At 37.7% G+C, this 18,084-nt stretch overlaps 1 protein-coding gene across 1 annotated transcript in view; it reads left to right on the top strand.

Moving 5' to 3' along the window:
* Positions 1-18,084, top strand: part of LOC135707880 (O-acyltransferase like protein) — a 102,514-nt gene that overhangs the window by 56,270 nt on the left and 28,160 nt on the right. Inside the window, exons 2-5 of the mRNA XM_065229784.1 lie at positions 6,664-6,923; positions 6,985-7,157; positions 14,436-14,710; positions 14,773-14,907. Of these exons, the coding sequence (XP_065085856.1) occupies positions 6,664-6,923; positions 6,985-7,157; positions 14,436-14,710; positions 14,773-14,907 (843 nt within the window). The remainder of the gene's footprint in view (positions 1-6,663; positions 6,924-6,984; positions 7,158-14,435; positions 14,711-14,772; positions 14,908-18,084) is intronic.

Below are 18,084 nucleotides of genomic sequence, written 5' to 3'. Positions count from 1 at the left end.
CTCAATTGAAGACTGTTGCTTCCTTCAAGGTCAGTTACGTTTGGTGATGATGAATACGTTTGGTGATTGGTGTATTCTGAATCATATGGAGGTTAACCCGTCCAAATGCTCAGTAGTCTCTTTTTCGCGCAAGAAAGAGGCTATTATGTTCAAGTATGTTTTGTTATGCACTGAAATTGAGCGCGTCACCCAAATTAAGGACCTAGGTGTGATTCTGGATACACAACTCTCCTTTAAGCTGCACATCTCGTATGCCGTCGACAAAGCTTGCAAAATTTTAGGGTTTATCTTCTGCCTTAAATCGTTGTACTGCTCCTTGTCTCGATCCATTGTTGCTTTTTGGCCTAGAAATTCTCTGTAGTGAAAAAGCATTCAGAGTATAAATTTTTCGAGCAGAACCTTTATAAGATAGTTTTTTAGGTTTAATGTATTGACTGGAATGTATTTACTTCATAAAATTGGCGTGGACTAATATTTTTCTATTATTTGAAAAGTCTTCCGATGACCACATTAAAGAATCTGTTCATAACGTGTTTACTTATGGATGCGGTTAATTTTTTTTTTATAAAAAACTATAATTTACATCTCGCAGTTGGTTGAAGTAACGATTCATTCCGATAAACTCTTGCAGTTTTCTTCTGCGCACGGGAACCAATTAACACCAAAATGCTATTTTCCCGAATGAACAATCTTGTGCGTTCTTGTTTTTCATGACACGACACGCTTGCGTGCGCGAACTTGGCGCATAGCAAAACTGACACGTAATGCGGTAGCCTTGTTCGAAATCTCTTCTGAATATAAAACCTAGGGCAGACATAATGTCCCTCTTCTTAAATTTATTAACTAGGGTAAACGTACCAATAGTGCAGGTACCTTAGTGCAATATGTTCCTATAGTCGCTTATGGAGTCTCCATAAGCCACTATAGGAACATATTGCACCAACGTACCTCCACTATTGGTTGGTTTACTCTACATTACGTCTGTCATAGGTTTTATATTCAGAAGAGAGTCTCTATACACGGTAACCGCAAAATACCCAATAATGACTATAAAAGACTCGATATTGATTACAAAATAAGCATTTTCGAGGTAGACTGGGACTACCCATTAAATGAAAAAGATTACCCATTTATGAGTATTTGTTACTCACAAATGAATACTTATTACTTATTTTTGTAGTTTTAATTACTCGTAAATGGGTAAATTTTACTCATTTAATGGGTAGCCCCAGTTTCCCTCGAAAATGCTTACTTTGTAGTCATTATTGGGTATTTTGCGGTTACCGTGTAAGCCACTATTGACCAATGCACGGAATGACCTTCATGAATAAATTTGACGTTTGAGCGGTGCCCTGTGTACTAAAAATGAACACATGAATAATACTCGCGTAACATTTAAAAATGTCCTATCAAATTATGTACACAAAACTTGTTAGACATTTTTCGCGCGAACCGAAGTACGCCCATGCAAACCAACAACACCATCGGATAGGGTGAATTCTCCCCTTTCCGATAGTGGTTTGGTTTTCGTGGGTGTTCTTCAGCTCGTGAGAAAAGGGCCTAACAAGTTTTTTTTATAAAAGTTGATAGAACCTTTTCTAAAGATACGCGAGCATTACATCATGTGTTCATTTTTAGTAAACACGGCACCGCTCAAAAGTCAAATTTTTTCGTGAGTTCATTCGGTGCATTGGTCAATAAGTACACATTGCACATTCAAACTCCCTGCAGACTTCACTCATAAAATAAATCACATAATTAGTGGAAAATATCCATGTGAATTTCACATAACTTTCATGTGATCCCATAATTGGAAATTGCACCACTAAATCACATGAACGTTATGTGTCCAATGAAATCTATATGATTTCTCATATAGAATTTCTAATGCTATGTGATATTCAGGTAAAAATCATTGTTTTTGTTTTTGGAAAAATACTATGTGCGTTCCTAATAGAAACTAAGTGAAAACTTTTTTCAGTGTTGGGCCTCGACATGTACACAGGTGTAAGGGGGTATATACATGAACGTAAAAAAAGGAGATTCTTCGCTTCATTTCCTCAATCAGAAGGGCAACATACTCTGTCAAGGGATCTAAAATTTGTGTTTACTTTGTAAGGTGGAGAGGCATCGGATGAATTCCTGCCCAAGCGGTAGGCTCTGAAGTAGCCTTGAGTAGGTTTGATCATCTCACTTTACCTCCCGCTAGTGGAATACCCCTCACCATCCCTCTTTAACGGGGGAGTTTGGTAAAGAGAGATGATCAAACCGATTTGTACCATCCTAAAAAGTTGTCCTTGCTCGCTTTCTACACTCTATATACAATTTTTACACTGCCGTACTCTAACGGAACTATCAACTCTATACTTTCATTTCCTCATCTATCATATAAAAATTACCACTTTAGTCTGTTATTTGAAATAAGCATCTTCAACTATATTCTAAACAATGTTTCTAATAAATATGATTCATAATTATACTATTATTTACTGGTTCTCGGCACCGTGAAGTCCGTTTGGATATTGAAACCATACTAAACAAACTGATTGAAAAATTTTGGTGGGGTTGTGTACAAGACATGACCGCAGGGTTGACGTAGACTACACACTTAGAAATTATTATTTTTACACGAGACGTAATTCAGCTTTGACGTAAATCATGGAACGTAAACAAACGTGGCATGTAAAATTAAGTGTCCTGGAACTGAAACATATACAACTCGACGAAAAGTGCATTTGATTGAATTGATTTTCTCGTCCTTTTCAACTTATTCTTATGTCAAAAGGGCCGCTTGCATGTGTCGGTCTCAGGGCACTGAAATTTACATGTCTTTTTCGTAGTGTGTACGTTAAGCTGTGTAGTGAAATACAGTAGAAGTAACCTATGATTTCGGTCCTATGTACATATTTTGGATTTCCTTCTTAGTAAAACTTGGTTAAATTCAGGACCTCATAAAAATGCGAATACATATTCTATTTCATTTGGTTCCTAAATTACAATCAGATATGAGTAAGGCTTTCTTAAGGTGATTCATTGAAGCGTTCAACAATGACCGTCATGATGGCTGATATTCCCTATCACTTCAAGATTTCTAGGACAGTTGTGACATCACTCATGAAATTGAAACTCCTGTGTACTGGACTGCAACAAACGTGAAGTTCCAGTTTCTTTGTTATAAGTTTTGTGAGAGCTGATATCTGTACTCTAGAAATTTTTCTATGGTAATGAGATTGATCCTCAGCAATTCAACTTCAAAACGCTAAAAATAAATGCACATACAAAAACGGAGTGCACAATTTTGCATCAATGTTATGCAACATTTCATAGTTGATCGAGATGATATCATGAATCCCTCCAATAAGTTCTCGGTACATCTTTTATCTACCGATTGAACCAATAAAAAAATACTAAGGCTGTGTTCCATTTGGAAAATTTTCACTTAGATTTGACACTTCAAAAATAAATTAAGATGTTCGAAAATCCCTCTGTTGTAGATCGGCCGATTTTCGAGAAAGCGTCTGTCAAATTGATTCCTTGTCTGTCAGAAATAAGTCTGCTGGAATAGCAGGTTTATTTGAAAATTTTCCATTTGTCAAATTTAAGCAAAAATTCACCAAATGGAACACAGCCTTAATAACTTGAGCACAGAATCGTTTCTTGTTGTGTTTGTCGTATTAGATGCTAGATAAAAACTTCTTTTATCGATATGTGTGCTGAAAATATCTGGGCCGAGTGGATTCAAGGAGAATGCTAGTGTTACTTAGGACGTAATGCAATGTTCAGCTTGAATTGTTTCGCTTAGCTGTAAACAGAAAATCGATGAAGTGAATCGAACATTACAAGTAGGCCCTTTTGAGCGCTCACTGTCGAATTTCAGAACCTAGAACTAAAAAAAACTCGACGGTACCTCTATTTATGCTAAGAGATAAGCATTGCAAGCCCTCCTGCTTGAAGAATTATGCAACCACTTTGGACAAAAGGTTAAAAGTATAATTTTTTCTTTAATAAAAATTAAGCAATGTCAGCTTTCCTATTTTTTATGAGTTATAATGCCTTATGGAGTAAAAATATTGTTTTAGTTTATGCCGAGACATTGTAAAGTCAATGGTTTCGCAGTATTGATTGTAAGAGCCCATCATGCGGTTTAATGGCCCATATTTTGCATAATTTGTACGATGATGTTTTATGGCAAATAAATTTCGATTTCGGAGTTGCCGAGTAGGTGCATGGAAATTTAATTTTGATAAAAGTTCTGTGGAGTCAATGCGTTGCGAAACGATATCGTTTACAAATGAAACCATTGCATATTCACGACGCTCTTTTAATGTTTGTATGTTTATAAGCATGCAGCGTGCTTCATATGAAGAGGAAATGATGTCCAACCTAATTTACGAAGAGCGTATAATAGAAATTGTTTTTGTACGGATTCTAATCTTTCTTCGTGCGTGATTGAAAAAGGAGACCATACAATGCTGCAATATTCCAGTATTGACCTCACATAGGCGATATATAGTGTTTTAATTGTGTATGGGTCCTGAAAGTATGCTCTAAAAGCATAAATTGAGGTACCGTCTGATAATTTATACATTTATCCTTTTTATCACCACAGAAACACCCCGTTCCCGTTTTCTAATGCAAAATAATGAATGTGCGTTTACAAAACGCACGAAATCTTTAAAAAACAATGTTAATTTTTTTTTTTAATTCAATCAATAGATTAAAGATGTACCGAGAATTAAATGGAGGGATTTCAAGTTAAAATGTTCTGATCGCGAAATATTGACTATCAATACCGAAATTTCGCATAAATGTCCAACCTAAAGAGCCTGAGTTTATAAAGAGGCGACATTTTATCCATTTGACAGGTCTTCTGCTCGATTGGAATGACTTTTCTTATGACTTTGACAGACAATCGATTGTTCCAATTTTGACATGTCGTCTCTTTATAAATTCAGGCTCTTTAGTCCAACCCATTTTGTGTGGTGTGTGCTGCTGTCTTTCAGTGTTGCCCAATAATTAGGGAATTTTCATAAATAACGTAGTAGTTGAGGGAGGAGACGAGGGGGGGGGGGCGGTGCGATACATCTAAATCTCAAGTTAAGATGCTCAACAAATCTCACACTAGCGAATCAATCTTCGAAAAATCTTCTTTCATTTGTCATCTACTTGCATCGAGCATCATCTTTTTTCAGGAAATCTTCAGAATCGGCACTTCTATCTACTCAGCGTGCGCGCAGCTAGCCACAGCAAAACACAATCTTTTCTGAATCGTAGATAGAGTCGTCCCCCTCGGGAGGAGAGGGGTTTCAGAAGTTGGGACCGGCCATGTATTAGGTGTATTGAAAAACACGCTCCGAGGGGGAAGGGGGTTAATTGGTCAAAAATATACGTAATTTATGGATGGCCCTAATTTTACTTCCAAGGCTGTGTCGCAATGGGTGAGTTGAATTTAACTCGTGGTTATCGAATAACCCTACTATACGAGCGAAAATTGAAAATAACTTACGAAATGTCACGTTTAACCACGAGTTAAATTTAACTCGGCAATTGGTACACAGCCCAAGAAGTTTTTCTCGATTACTTTTTCGAAGGAACGTATCAGCTTTTGTAAACAACGCATTTGATCGTCGATTTGGCGTAACTGGTAGCTCGCCCACGCCTGCTAGTACTACCATCAGATAGGGGAAAATTTAGTTATCATTCAGGCAAGGAGCGCTTGCGCCATCGAGGCGACGCCACTACCAGCAGCCAATGATCTCGACGAGAACGACGCGCAAAGTTCGAGGTGCAAAACTCGAACTCTGCGCGCTTGACAGGAACCGCCTTCCTACTGCTGCTACTGCTGCTACTGCTACTGCTGCTACTGCTGCTGCTGCTACCTGCTTACCCGCCGTCCGAAGCGAAAATGAGTTGAGGCACATTAGCAGCGATGTTTTATAACTTTTCTGATTCATGTGCACGATGTGCAACCAAATTGTACTTGATTATGAGGACTGGGTTTGGGGAGAACGTTTATTTCATGAAAACAGTGATAAAATTATCACTTTTTATTTGTCCATTTTTAAAACAGTTTTTTATGAAAAATTAAAAAAAAAAGTTTATTGCAACAGCTTACGAAAGGTATTTCCTATCAATTGGTGTATTCGGATTTTAATTTCATCGATAAATGACAAAGCTTATAGCGTTCAAAAAGTTACACCTTTTCGTGACGGTCGCAATTTTAAATTTTCGATTTACCACCAGTACCTTCTCGTAAGACGTAGTCTACGTCAAAAGTATCATTGAAGCATTAATTACATACATGTTTGATAACAGCATTAAAATCAATGTTCTGATGCTTTTGAGAAAAGATAGTATTTGGCATTAAGTGCTTAACACTGAAAATATAAAATATATTGACGATACTATGTACTGTATACAAAGAATATCGGTCTCATTACGCTTTTTAGTGTTCTTGTAGGCTGAAAAGTTTAAAAAATAAAATGAATGAAGAAAGTCATAGTAATTTTATATTTTAGATACCTACCTATTGGTGGCAAATAAACGAAAAAATAAGATGACCATTTATAGCCATGAATAGCATTTCTTATCAAATTAAATATTAATTCAGCCATAACAAAAATAGAAACAATAACCAACCCATTTTTTTCTTTCGTTTTTCAGTGGACGATTCATCCGGAAAGTACAATCAAGGATTCTTCTGGGGAAATAACTACTGGACAGGCTCGCTTACACAGTGCTCTTTTATTTATCGCAAAAGCACCACAAGTAGAAGTATCAACAAAACCAACAAAAACACCGATTTTACTTACGTTAACGGAAATTTTCTTGGAGCATCAGATATGATGCATGAGAATCCTCCATTCATTCCAGGATTTTACATGCTCAAAGTTTTACTAAATAATACTCATACGCTAGGACCGGTAAAATTTCTATCTATTATTTTTGGTGTGTTCTTTCTTAAAACTTATTTTTCATTCACAGCCTAGGACCGTTTTATTGGGGCTGTGTCTTCCTGGATCCTGTCAGCTAAGTGACGTTGTAGAGATGACCATGAAAAGTGAACCTTCCAATAGAGATATCCAAATTGTTGGCGTGAGGTCACCGACATTAAACAACTTTTCCTTGTGGAAAGACTTCACGTTCCAGATTTTATTGTAATTGTGGTTACTACATTTTCTGTACAAGCTTTACATAACAATAAGTAGTTTTGTGTTCAATCAAATTTCGAAGTTTTCAGGTTAATTCATGGTGGGTAGGAATATATTTCCTGGAATTTTAAACGTAATTGAAATGGTTTTGGGTTATACTAACTTTGGTGCAGAGGCAACAAGAAAGTCACGTAACTAAAACATCCCAAATCACCGTAAAGCATTGAAATTCAGACACTCAGCCCAAAAATCCGGATACTTTAAAAAGTTGATTATGAATTCCTACCATGCTCAAAATAGCACGTACATTTGATCATGTCGTCTTAGTATCGTTCAGAATCATTGCACAATTTTATCTTCTTGCAATGTACAGAACAGTGTTGAGAAAATATCAAAAAATCAAATTTCACCAATGTCCAAGATCACGCTTGATTTTCGCAGACAAACTGCGGTTGATTTTGCAAGCTGTGATATCGCAGCTCAGAATATCAAGCTAACAAAACTCACCAGCTGCAAATCTCACCAAACTGTGGTGAGATTGAGTTTAATGAGCTTTGCTTTACACCCGAACGCAACCGAAACTTCCATAACGGCTGGCAGCAGTCCCTTCGTGTCTGCCATCGGTGAAGAGTTAAAAGAGATAGCAAACTATACTTTCTCTTTCTAAGAAAACGATGTAAGTACAATGGAATCATTTTTGTGTCGAGTCAACTGTCAGCTTAATTTTTGCACGTTGTGAATAGTCTCGCAATATCAAAGGAGCTGTAAAATCAATATCAAGCATGATATTTTGTTCCAATATCACGCGTGATATTGAGAGCGTATGAGAGCGGAAAAATATCATTTGATTGATGATTTAGCCAACACTGGTACAACCCACATTAACGAACCGTTTGGTATTCGATGCATTACAGCAACACTTTGTTAGGCTACCTCCAAATTGTAGCTAAAGATGTTACAAACATAATTTTTCATTGTGTTTCATGCTATGTTCAGACTGCAGAGTTATAACATGTTATAATAACTTATATTACAGAAAAACACATCAAGATAGCCCTATGACATGTTATAATTCGCCAGTCTGAACATAGCATTAGGGTAGGTGTACCAGTTATGGCTATACTTTCCTATTATGGCGTGTTCCAATTATAGCCTATGGGAATTCCATAGTACATAATTGGAGCACACCATAGGAATAGGAACATATAGCCACGACTGGTACACCTACCCTATGTATCGTTAAAAAATTCAATGTCGTTCTGATTTTTTTTTTCTTTCTTTTTATCAATTGATTTATTTGTACAGGCTCAACCGAATAAACTTTACAGAGCCAAGTTATCATTTTCGTTATACATACTTAATCCTAATCTTAAATCTAGAGTAACAGAGATTGAACCGAATACTCGTGGTCGCCTCGAGGTTAGAGGACATTTACGATTGTATGGATGGGGAGAGAGAGGAGGAGATTTCACTATTTCTAAAACATGAATTTATTTCTATTCAACTTGTTATCAGCTGTATAATTTTACAATTAATACCAAAAAAAATTTAAACAAAACCAAACACACAAAATACAAACTAAACACAAGTTATTAAAACTTACAATCTAAGGTTAATATTCTTCAGGAAAATACATATAAGTTTCATAAACTCCAGATCACGTCTAGCCAAAACACCTGATCTGGAACATTAGGTTGTCTACCTCGAGCCCGAAGGGAATCGTACAGCTCAGATCTGACTCCACGATGCTCAGCACAAGACCAAATGATGGGATCTGCGTCTTGGTAACCTTGTCCACATTCACAGAGTTTGCTGTCCCCCAGCCCAACACGGAACAAGTGAGAGTTTAACGAATAGTGATTGGACACGAGGTGAGACATCACACGAATGAAGTCTCGACCCACATCCAACCCTTTGAACCAAGAACTCTTCGATACCTTAGGGATGATCGAATATAGCCATCGTCCCAAACTCCCTTCACTCCATTTATTCTGCCAGCTCGCGAGCGACTGTTGACGATAAATTAAAAAAAATTCATTGAAGGTGATTTGTGATTTGCATAGCGCCCACCTTAGCAAGTGAGTTCGCCTTCTCATTGCCTGGAATCTAACAATGAGATGGGACCCATGCAAAGGTGATGACCAAAGATCTTAAAGATAAAGCACCGCTAGAAGACCTCGTATTTTCATGAGCAAATACGAGGAGTGCTTTACCGGCCTCATGGAGCGAATAGCCTCGACAGATTTAAGACTATCCGTAAAGATAAAATAATGATCTGGTGCAAGTGAGGTGATAGTTTCTAGCGTATAATGTATTGCAGCCAGCTCAGCAACATATACGGAACAAGGAGCTTGAAGCATTCGAGAGGCGTTATGAAATTCGTTATAAATACCAAAACCAGCTGACGCCTCTATCAGTGATCCATCTGTGGGGAACGATCTTGCGGAATCAACTTGGCCAAACTTTGCAGTGTATAATGACGGAACAATCATGGAACGATGATGTTCTAGGATTCCGCGAATCTCTTGCGTCATAGATAAATCAAAACTAACTGAATTGGCGAGGTCGGAAAAGTGTACACGGTGAGGATTCTATTGTGAAGGGCTGACATCCTGTGTTATGTACACGTACGAGTTTGAGGGTTGAGCTCAAGAAGCTTCTCAAAATTTTCGATTACCAGTGGGTTCATAACTTCACAACGGGTGAGGAGCCCGCCAACACTTCTAGACTCATCGTATGAGTCGAGTGCATGCATCCTAACGCGATACGAAGACAACGATACTGGATACGTTCCAGTTTGATGATATGTGTTTTAGCCGCCGACTGGAAGCAAAAACTACCGTACTCTAAAACCGATAAAATCGTTGTCCGGTTCAACGTTAGAAAATCTTGCGGATGGGCTCCTCACCACGTTCCGGTAATTGTACGAAGAAATTTGATCCTTTGTTGGCATTTTCATCTCGGATACTCAATGTGGGATCTCCAGGTGCATTTGAAATCGAACCAGACCCCAAGTGATCGGCTTACCCAAAAGTTGAAGCTTCGGTTGTGCTGGGCTATGCTTCCTAGAAAAAAACGACCAACTCAGTTTTCTCCGAGGAGAATTCGATACCTAGCTGGACAGCCCACGTCTCAACGTGCAGTTGTCACTAAGACAGTTATCAATTTCTCTGACATAGAAATTATACAAAAGGGGGCTTAAACATGAGCCCGGGGGAGACCCATGTAACTAAATCGAGAAGCTGTAGAGTTTCCATGAGAAAAGCTCATATGTTTCTCTGACAGCAAATTGTACAAAAAGTTATTAATCAATGGGGAAAGGCCATAAGCGTGGACTTTGTCTGAAAGGACTTCAACTGATACTGAATCTAAAGCCCCCTTAATATCCAAGAAAGAAGCCATTTGCTCTTTTTTAGCAAAAGCCAACTGAATTTCTGTGGAAAGCAACGCGAGACAGTCGTTCGTTCCCTTACCCCTACGGAAACCAAATTGAGTATCTGAGAGCAGGTGGTTTGACCATTTGTCGAGGCGAAAAAGGATCATTTTCTTCAACAATTTTCGATTGCACGATAATATCGCAATGGGACGATACGAGTTATGTTCTGACGCGGGTTTCACAGGTTTTTTAATGGCTATTACTCTCACTCGTCTTCAATCATCTGGAACAATATTGAGCTCCAGGAACTGACCAAACAAGTTCAACATGCGCCTCTTAGCGACGTCTGGGAGGTTCTTCAACAAGTCGAACTTGATCCTATTAGCCCCCTGAGCCGAATTGCGACACGAAAGGAGCGCGAGTGAGAGCTCCAGCATTGTAAAAGGCTGGTTGATCTCGTCTACTGGATTTGTCGATTCGCGAGGAATCATCTGTTTGCTTCCTGTTCGCTCTCGTTGTTTGAAGACCGGTTACGCATCCTTCGCGCCGTGTTCAAAAGCGTATTCATCGACGTTTCGCGCGATAATCCGTCCACGAATTGCCGCCAGTAACCGCGTTTCTTGGCTTTGATGAGGCTCTTGAGTTCGCGTTTAAGAGTCGAGTACGCTTCAAAATGCTCGGGTTTGCCGCGTTTCCGGAAAAGCCTAAACGCGTCGGACTTTTTACGATAAACCTCAGTGCATTGCTGGTCCCACCAAGGGGAAGGAGGTTTCCTACGGAAAGACGTTCCTGGAACCGGCCGAGTTTGAGCTCGAAGCGCGCTGTCGGTGGAAGCTCTTCTACCAACGTTAGGGCTCCATCTATCGCGGTCTTAAACGTTGTCCAATCAATATTACGAGTGAGGTCGTACGCGATGTTAACGGATTCCGACGGATTGAACCCATTGGCAACCAAAATTTTGATCGGCATGTGATCACTACCGTGGGGATCCTGGATCCTGGAAGTGTGAGGTCTAATTTACTTCCATTGGAGGATGGACCAGCCAAACATGTTACTTCTCCATTATTAAGAATTGACATATTGAAATTGTCACAGAGGTCATATATCAAAGTAGAACGGTTGTCATCATACAGTTCCCCCAGCCTGTACCGTGGGTCTCCATAATCAACCGCGGAGTTTGAAGAACTGAATAGATATCTGAAAGTTGTTTTTGATTATTTGAAACTCGGGGAGGAATATACACAGAAGCAATACAAAGACTCTTGCCTTTAACAATAGTGTGACATGCGACAACTTCAACTCCAACTCCTCCACGCGAATCCTCACGATCCAGTCGAATAATGTTGAAATCATTAAAAGGAAAATCGACAACTGAAAAGAGCCAAGTTTCACAAAGAGCATATGCATCACAATCATTATTGTGAACTAAAAACTTAAAAGAGTCTAATTTAGGAATAAGACTTCGACAATCCACTGTAGAACAGTGATCAAATCCCCGACCTCGTTTGGAAAATTATCCATCGAAGGAAATGATTGCTGCAAGGAGGGGCCACTTCAATGTCAATTGCTTCAAGAGGGTCTTCACAGTACGAAGCATTGCCAGAACAATGCTTTTCAGAAGATCAGAAATATCGAGATACTTGAGGATACCGTCCACAATGTTATCAAATGAGAACAACCCAGAAGAAAAAGGGGCTTCTGTTCTGAAAATTGGGGTATCAGGGGTTTTTGATGTCCCCGAGAGAGGTGGAAAATCCTGGATGTAGTGAGTTCTGCGGAATCCAGGAAGTTCAGTAGAAGTCTCCTTTTTATCACTACTCCTTGATTTGGGCAAGCTGATTTGGAGTTCTTTATTTTCAACAATCCGCGAACGGATGCGCTTCCGTTTCCGTGCAGAACCTTCCGGCAAACTGAAAGAAGTTCCCTCCTCAGTCAAGTCAGAGTCAGTCTCGTCATCTGACAAAAGAGAAAAGGGATTTTTGTCGTTGGTCGATGGTGTGGCTGTCTTCAGGATTTCTGCAAAAGACTGCCTGGAACGTTTCTTATTGAGCGTTGTAGTTTCTCCCCGCGTTGTTTGTACACCGGACACGACGAGAGACAATGAGAAGGAGTTCCTTTTCAGTACTCGCATTTTGGTGCAGCGTGCCTTGCTGTCACAGTGGGAAGCCGTACGTCCCAACTTACAGTTTTGGCAGTTCATGACCCGAGGAACGGATAAACGTACAGGTAGTAGAAATTTTCCCAGCTTGATGTAGTGAGGAATGGCTGAACCAGAAAAGGTCACACGAAACGAGTCTGTGGGGTTAAAACTTTTTTTACCCTCGCTGAAAGATACTGAGCCCAGTTTTTGGACATCCAGTATATTCACCGGGGGAACGAATGGGTTTTTGAAACGGCCAATCGCCTGCTTTTCCAAGATCTCGGGGTCAGATTCGCTTCGGTGACCACACCTTCTATCTCCACACATCACGAGCTGGGATGTAAACTCTATACTGTACGATATAAGCGATATCTCAACTATATCCGCAGGGCTCCGTATGCTGCCCATACAAATAGTGATGTCACTATTTGTGTTTACAATAGTTTTGGGATACTTATACAAAGGCATTTGACGATCTGCATTTTTCTGTATCTCATTTCATGACAACAACAATAATATAAATAACAGTAGGCACATAGACCTTACGTTTGAACTTAAGGGGAAGTTTACCGGCACGAAAAAAAAAATTCGGTACGTTTTTATTTTTCTAAAAATATTGGGAAAAATTATCAAAAATCCAAGAAAATCAGTTTCAACATTTAAATTTTTTTTATATCATCATGAAAAAAAAATGAACCCTCAGTAAAACCGAAAAGTCAACGTTTTGTGGTCTTTTGAGTCCAACTTTATGCCATAATGACTTATAAAAAATGGTTTTTCACGTGAATTTTCTTTGAAAAATTAGAAAAATGTTTTTTTTTTTTATTTTTGATACTTTTTTCCAATATTTTTGGAAAAATCAAAACGTAATTATTTTATCCGGAGTGGTGAACTTCCCCTTAAGAGGAATAAGAAAAAGAAGAGGTTAATTTGCGGTTTTTTAGTCCAATTTTTTCCCATGACAACACAGAAAAAAAATTACATTTAAATTTTTCTTAGAATTAGAGGAAAAAGCTGTTGTTTTTAGATTTGCGACATCTTGTTTCAATATTTTTTAAATCAAAATGTATTTTATCATTAAAAAAATTAAAAAATTAAAAAAAAATTACCGATGAAATATTTTAAATCTTACAGATTATAAAACTAAAGGTCCCAAAATAAAATTTGAGGTACATTCGCTTTGAATAAAAGTCGCCTTCAAACATAGCGTGCGGAGGTCATCAACATAAACTTATAGATCTGGTTCTTTAGAGAAGCTCTACTAAATATTTGTTCAGAATAGAGTTGATTCTGTCCGATGTCTACATCAATGCATCAAGAGAAGCTTTATCGCAGTGTAATCTAATTGGAAAGGTTATGCAATTTTAAGAATACGTTTTATACTTTATCTGTCGGGTTACATTTACAAGCCATTTGTTTAATTTTGATCATTATTGTGCCTATATTAGTATATGCCGGTACTCTAATCACCATTTAAATTGATGAGGTGTGGAGTAGTAGTTTATGAGATGTGGGCCGTGAAGCAGCGCTGCTTTGAAGTTCTCTTCCATCCATAGAGTTCATGAGAATTTGGTTGAAAAAATAAAGAGTTGATCTTATTGCTGATGGATTAATTAAGATATTACAACTTTTTTCGTATAATATAATAATTATTCATATTTAATATAATTATTCATATTTAGTATAATTATTCATATTTAATATAATTATTCATATTTAAGAATATATAATAACTACTAAGCAGATTAAAAAATACGTTTTTTTTCAGCTCCGTCACTCTTATCATCGTACTGCTGCTTGTTGGAGGCACTGGTTATGATTTAGTACTAAAGAAAAGATTTGCTGATAAAATGAGGATGAAGAACTATTCAAAGGATCTCAATTCCGAATCATCTTCAGGTCTGGGATGTACGACATATGACCTCACGCAAGGGCTGCCTGAAAAATCAAATAAGTCATTCAGCATTCCAACTGGAGTAAACAATAATAATTCCGATGAAAACTTAGCCATTGAACCAGTAACAACAGAGGAGGAAAAAATTGGTAAAACCAGGAGTTGATCGTAAATGAATTGATTTTCTTTTAATGTTGTCTTTTTTTTTTAGCTGTATGTGCTGAGTTGCTCTTGTCATTCTCCGTGGTAACTAATTTTCAATCGATTTGTGATAAAAATGTTGGGAACGATACAATTCCTTCCATCCATGGACTGCGAGCAATTTCAATGCTTTGGGTCATTCTAGGTAAGACATGGTACCAATTTTTAGATTGCTTATACGAAAACCAAATGGTAAGTATCGGTTACATCCCCTGAATATATTTCTTACGTAACATTGTCCGGTGATTCGTCTGTGATGGGTCTTACGTTAAATGTGAAAACATCTACATATTTCCTTAAGCAGAAAAAGGTTGGAATCAGAATTCCTGAAATTTGCAAAAAATGCATACATTGCAAAAAACCACTTTGCCTTCAGGAGTTAAAAAAGGAAAATAATATACAAAGCTATCTAACCTAAGATCCACAATTATTAGATTCTACAACTAAAAACTAACAAAACTTAGTAAGCTTTTGTAAAGAAAACATTATACTTATCTGAAGTAAGATAATCCTAGATAACTTAGTTGAAAATATTTTTAAATAATGCAAAAGTTCATAATATGGCTTACCTAACGTGAAATTTACTACCTTATTTAGCTCTCTTTTTGCTCAGTCTGCAATACTGGGAATGGTGGGTTGAATCCCCGGTGTAATCAAGGAAATTTCCGGGTTGGAAATAATGTTGACTTCAATTTGATTCAAATTTCAAGAGTGTACAAGAGGAGTTTTAAAATGATTATATTTTCTTTATTAAGTACCTACTTTTAATAAATTGTTTTGCTGATTAATGTAAATATCTACCAATACTACCATATAACCATTTTCATTTAAAGTAGCCGTCAACAATGCTGATGATGGTACAGCACACAACAACCAACCTACTACTTTCTCTCTGAGATGATCACGTTGGTCATTACGAGAGGAGCAACACAATAGTTGGGTAAAGAAGAATTGCATTATAACACACCATCGACTGGAAATGCTCTCGCAACTTGGGGCTTTAGGTAGTGATGAAAACGTCGCTAGAACTATTCCACAGCCGCAGTCAGTTTATGAGCAAAAAAAGGACGCACATTTTTTGCCTGTAGACTTTGAGACATACTTCAAGTCTCCGCGTACATCGTACGGGTTAGGCAAAAGATGTGCATCTATCTTCAAAAATTGCCGCATTAATGGCCCTTCGCTCATTTTCAACTTCTATTCAATTTTCATACTGCCGTACTCTAACGGAACTATCCACCTACTCTCTACTAAAAGATCATTCTCTAGCTAATAAATTATCACACTAAATAAGTTTCATGTTAGCATTTCCAACCAACTCTGAAAATCGCTAACTTCGCGTATGAAGTAACATAAAAACACTTTGAATGTATAAACTTTAATTTTTGGCCTAGTACTCCTATCTGGCGTATATGAGATCAGCAAGCTTTCGCTTGAAGTTCCCAAGATGAATGGTTTATACCTTTTTGCACAGAATTCTAATCGATTTGCGATCTTTGACAAAGTTTTCAGCGCAGTTTGCCCAATGAGCAGCTCAAATGGGTCAGACACAACCTCCTTCGACTTACATGAAGCGTTGCATAATAGTTCCAATCGAACCGTCAAAATGCACAGTTTTGCTCGATTGGACAACTTTTTTTCGGTTTTGTGGTGACCTAAAAGTATGTGTGCTTTAGTCCTTCGGGGTAAGAGGCAATCACGCTTACCACTACACCACTGGTGCCGCTTACTTTGGACACTTCCAAATTGCCAAAAATCGTAAAACTTCACCTAATAGAGAAAAAAAAAATTTCACAGAAAATATAAGCGGGTAATAAGGCCTTAAAAATTGATTTTTGGGCATAAACCTCGGCTAAAACGGCTAAATTGTTGTGTCAAAATATCAATTTAAAAATTCAACAAATTTGCTGACCTACGTTTTGGTTCATTTTTAAGCGTCCTAAATTCATCGGAGCCGGAGGTGTAGTGGTAAGCGTGACTGCCTCTCACTCCAATCAATCTCAGCCTGATTTTTCTTTTATTTGCTATTTGATCTAGAACCTTACATTTTCTTCAATGGGAAAAATTGAGCATTTGTGAAACTTTTGACAAGAAAACCAATATGTTTGCCGTTTCCATACATTTTCCAATCCACTTTAAAATTCTTCCACAAATTCAAATTTCACTCAACCCATTCAAATTTGACACAGTTGCTGGGGATGTAAATACAAATCAGTATATTATTGGGAAAAAGGTGGTTGTAATCCGCCCTACAAACTTCACCCATTCTTTGTAAACAACATTGCTTACAAGTTGCTCGTTTGCCTGAAATGAAATACAAGTTTACGTGAATGTATCTTTACGTCACAATTAAAATTCAGAATTTTTTGCTGTGCACCCTACTGAGCAAACTCTGGAAATATCATACGGTCTAAACAGCAGCAATGGTCAAACTGGTGCAGATTCCCTACATAAAATTTAAGGAACATGAACTTTTCAGGATTCTAGGTGCGTACATAATTGAATGAAACAGTTATACCGAAAAATGATTTTCGTAACTCAGATGATCACTGTAACAAATTTTTAGTAAATTTGGATTAAAAGATCAAAAAATCATCTAGCGGAAATGGATGTAATGTCGGCCTAAATGCCCCTAATTTGAGCCCATACATAAATTCAGCAATCAACTAAATTTTCAATAGCGACCAAAAATATCCATTAGTGCCGTCCCAGTGGTTCATCTTTTTTTTCCTTCGATTTGTTTTCGTCGATCTTGTTTACCATGCTGAGCACCAATGCTACCGACGCCAGGGAGGCAGCTCCTACACCTGGACCCTACCTATCGATCCATCAACTCATGAACCGGGGACCAACGGCTTTACTTCCCTTCCGAAGGAAGGCGTGATCAGAGATGTTATGCCTCAGAACATCCCGGCGGCGCCGACTGGGATTGAACCCAGGCCTGCTGGGGTGAGAGGTAATCACGCTTACCACTATACCACTGACGCCGCTAGAGTGGTTCATCTAGATAAAATTGATAAATAGCAGATTTTTAGCGATGGGCCCAATCTTAAATCCACTGTCCCCTATATCAACCAAAAATTTCAATATTTTTCACATAAAAGTAAAAATGCTTAATTTTGTGATTTTAAACTTTTTTTTTATTTTTAAAATTGTTATTTTAGTTACAAAATTTTAGGGATATTTGTTAAAACAACTTTTCTAAAAACTGTTTAAATAATATCCTGTGCGAAAAATACCAAAATGTTGTCTATAAAGAAAAGTTCAGAAAAATTTCTGAAACTTGATGTTAAATTAAAAGTGTTTAATTTCACAATATTTG

Source organism: Ochlerotatus camptorhynchus, unplaced genomic scaffold (genome assembly GCF_037179485.1).
Source record: "Ochlerotatus camptorhynchus isolate MF236.1 unplaced genomic scaffold, CSIRO-AGI_Acam_v1.1 ptg000322l, whole genome shotgun sequence".
In the NCBI taxonomy this organism is placed as follows: Eukaryota; Metazoa; Arthropoda; class Insecta; order Diptera; family Culicidae; genus Ochlerotatus; species Ochlerotatus camptorhynchus.
This window is presented reverse-complemented; position numbering and strand designations above follow the sequence as displayed.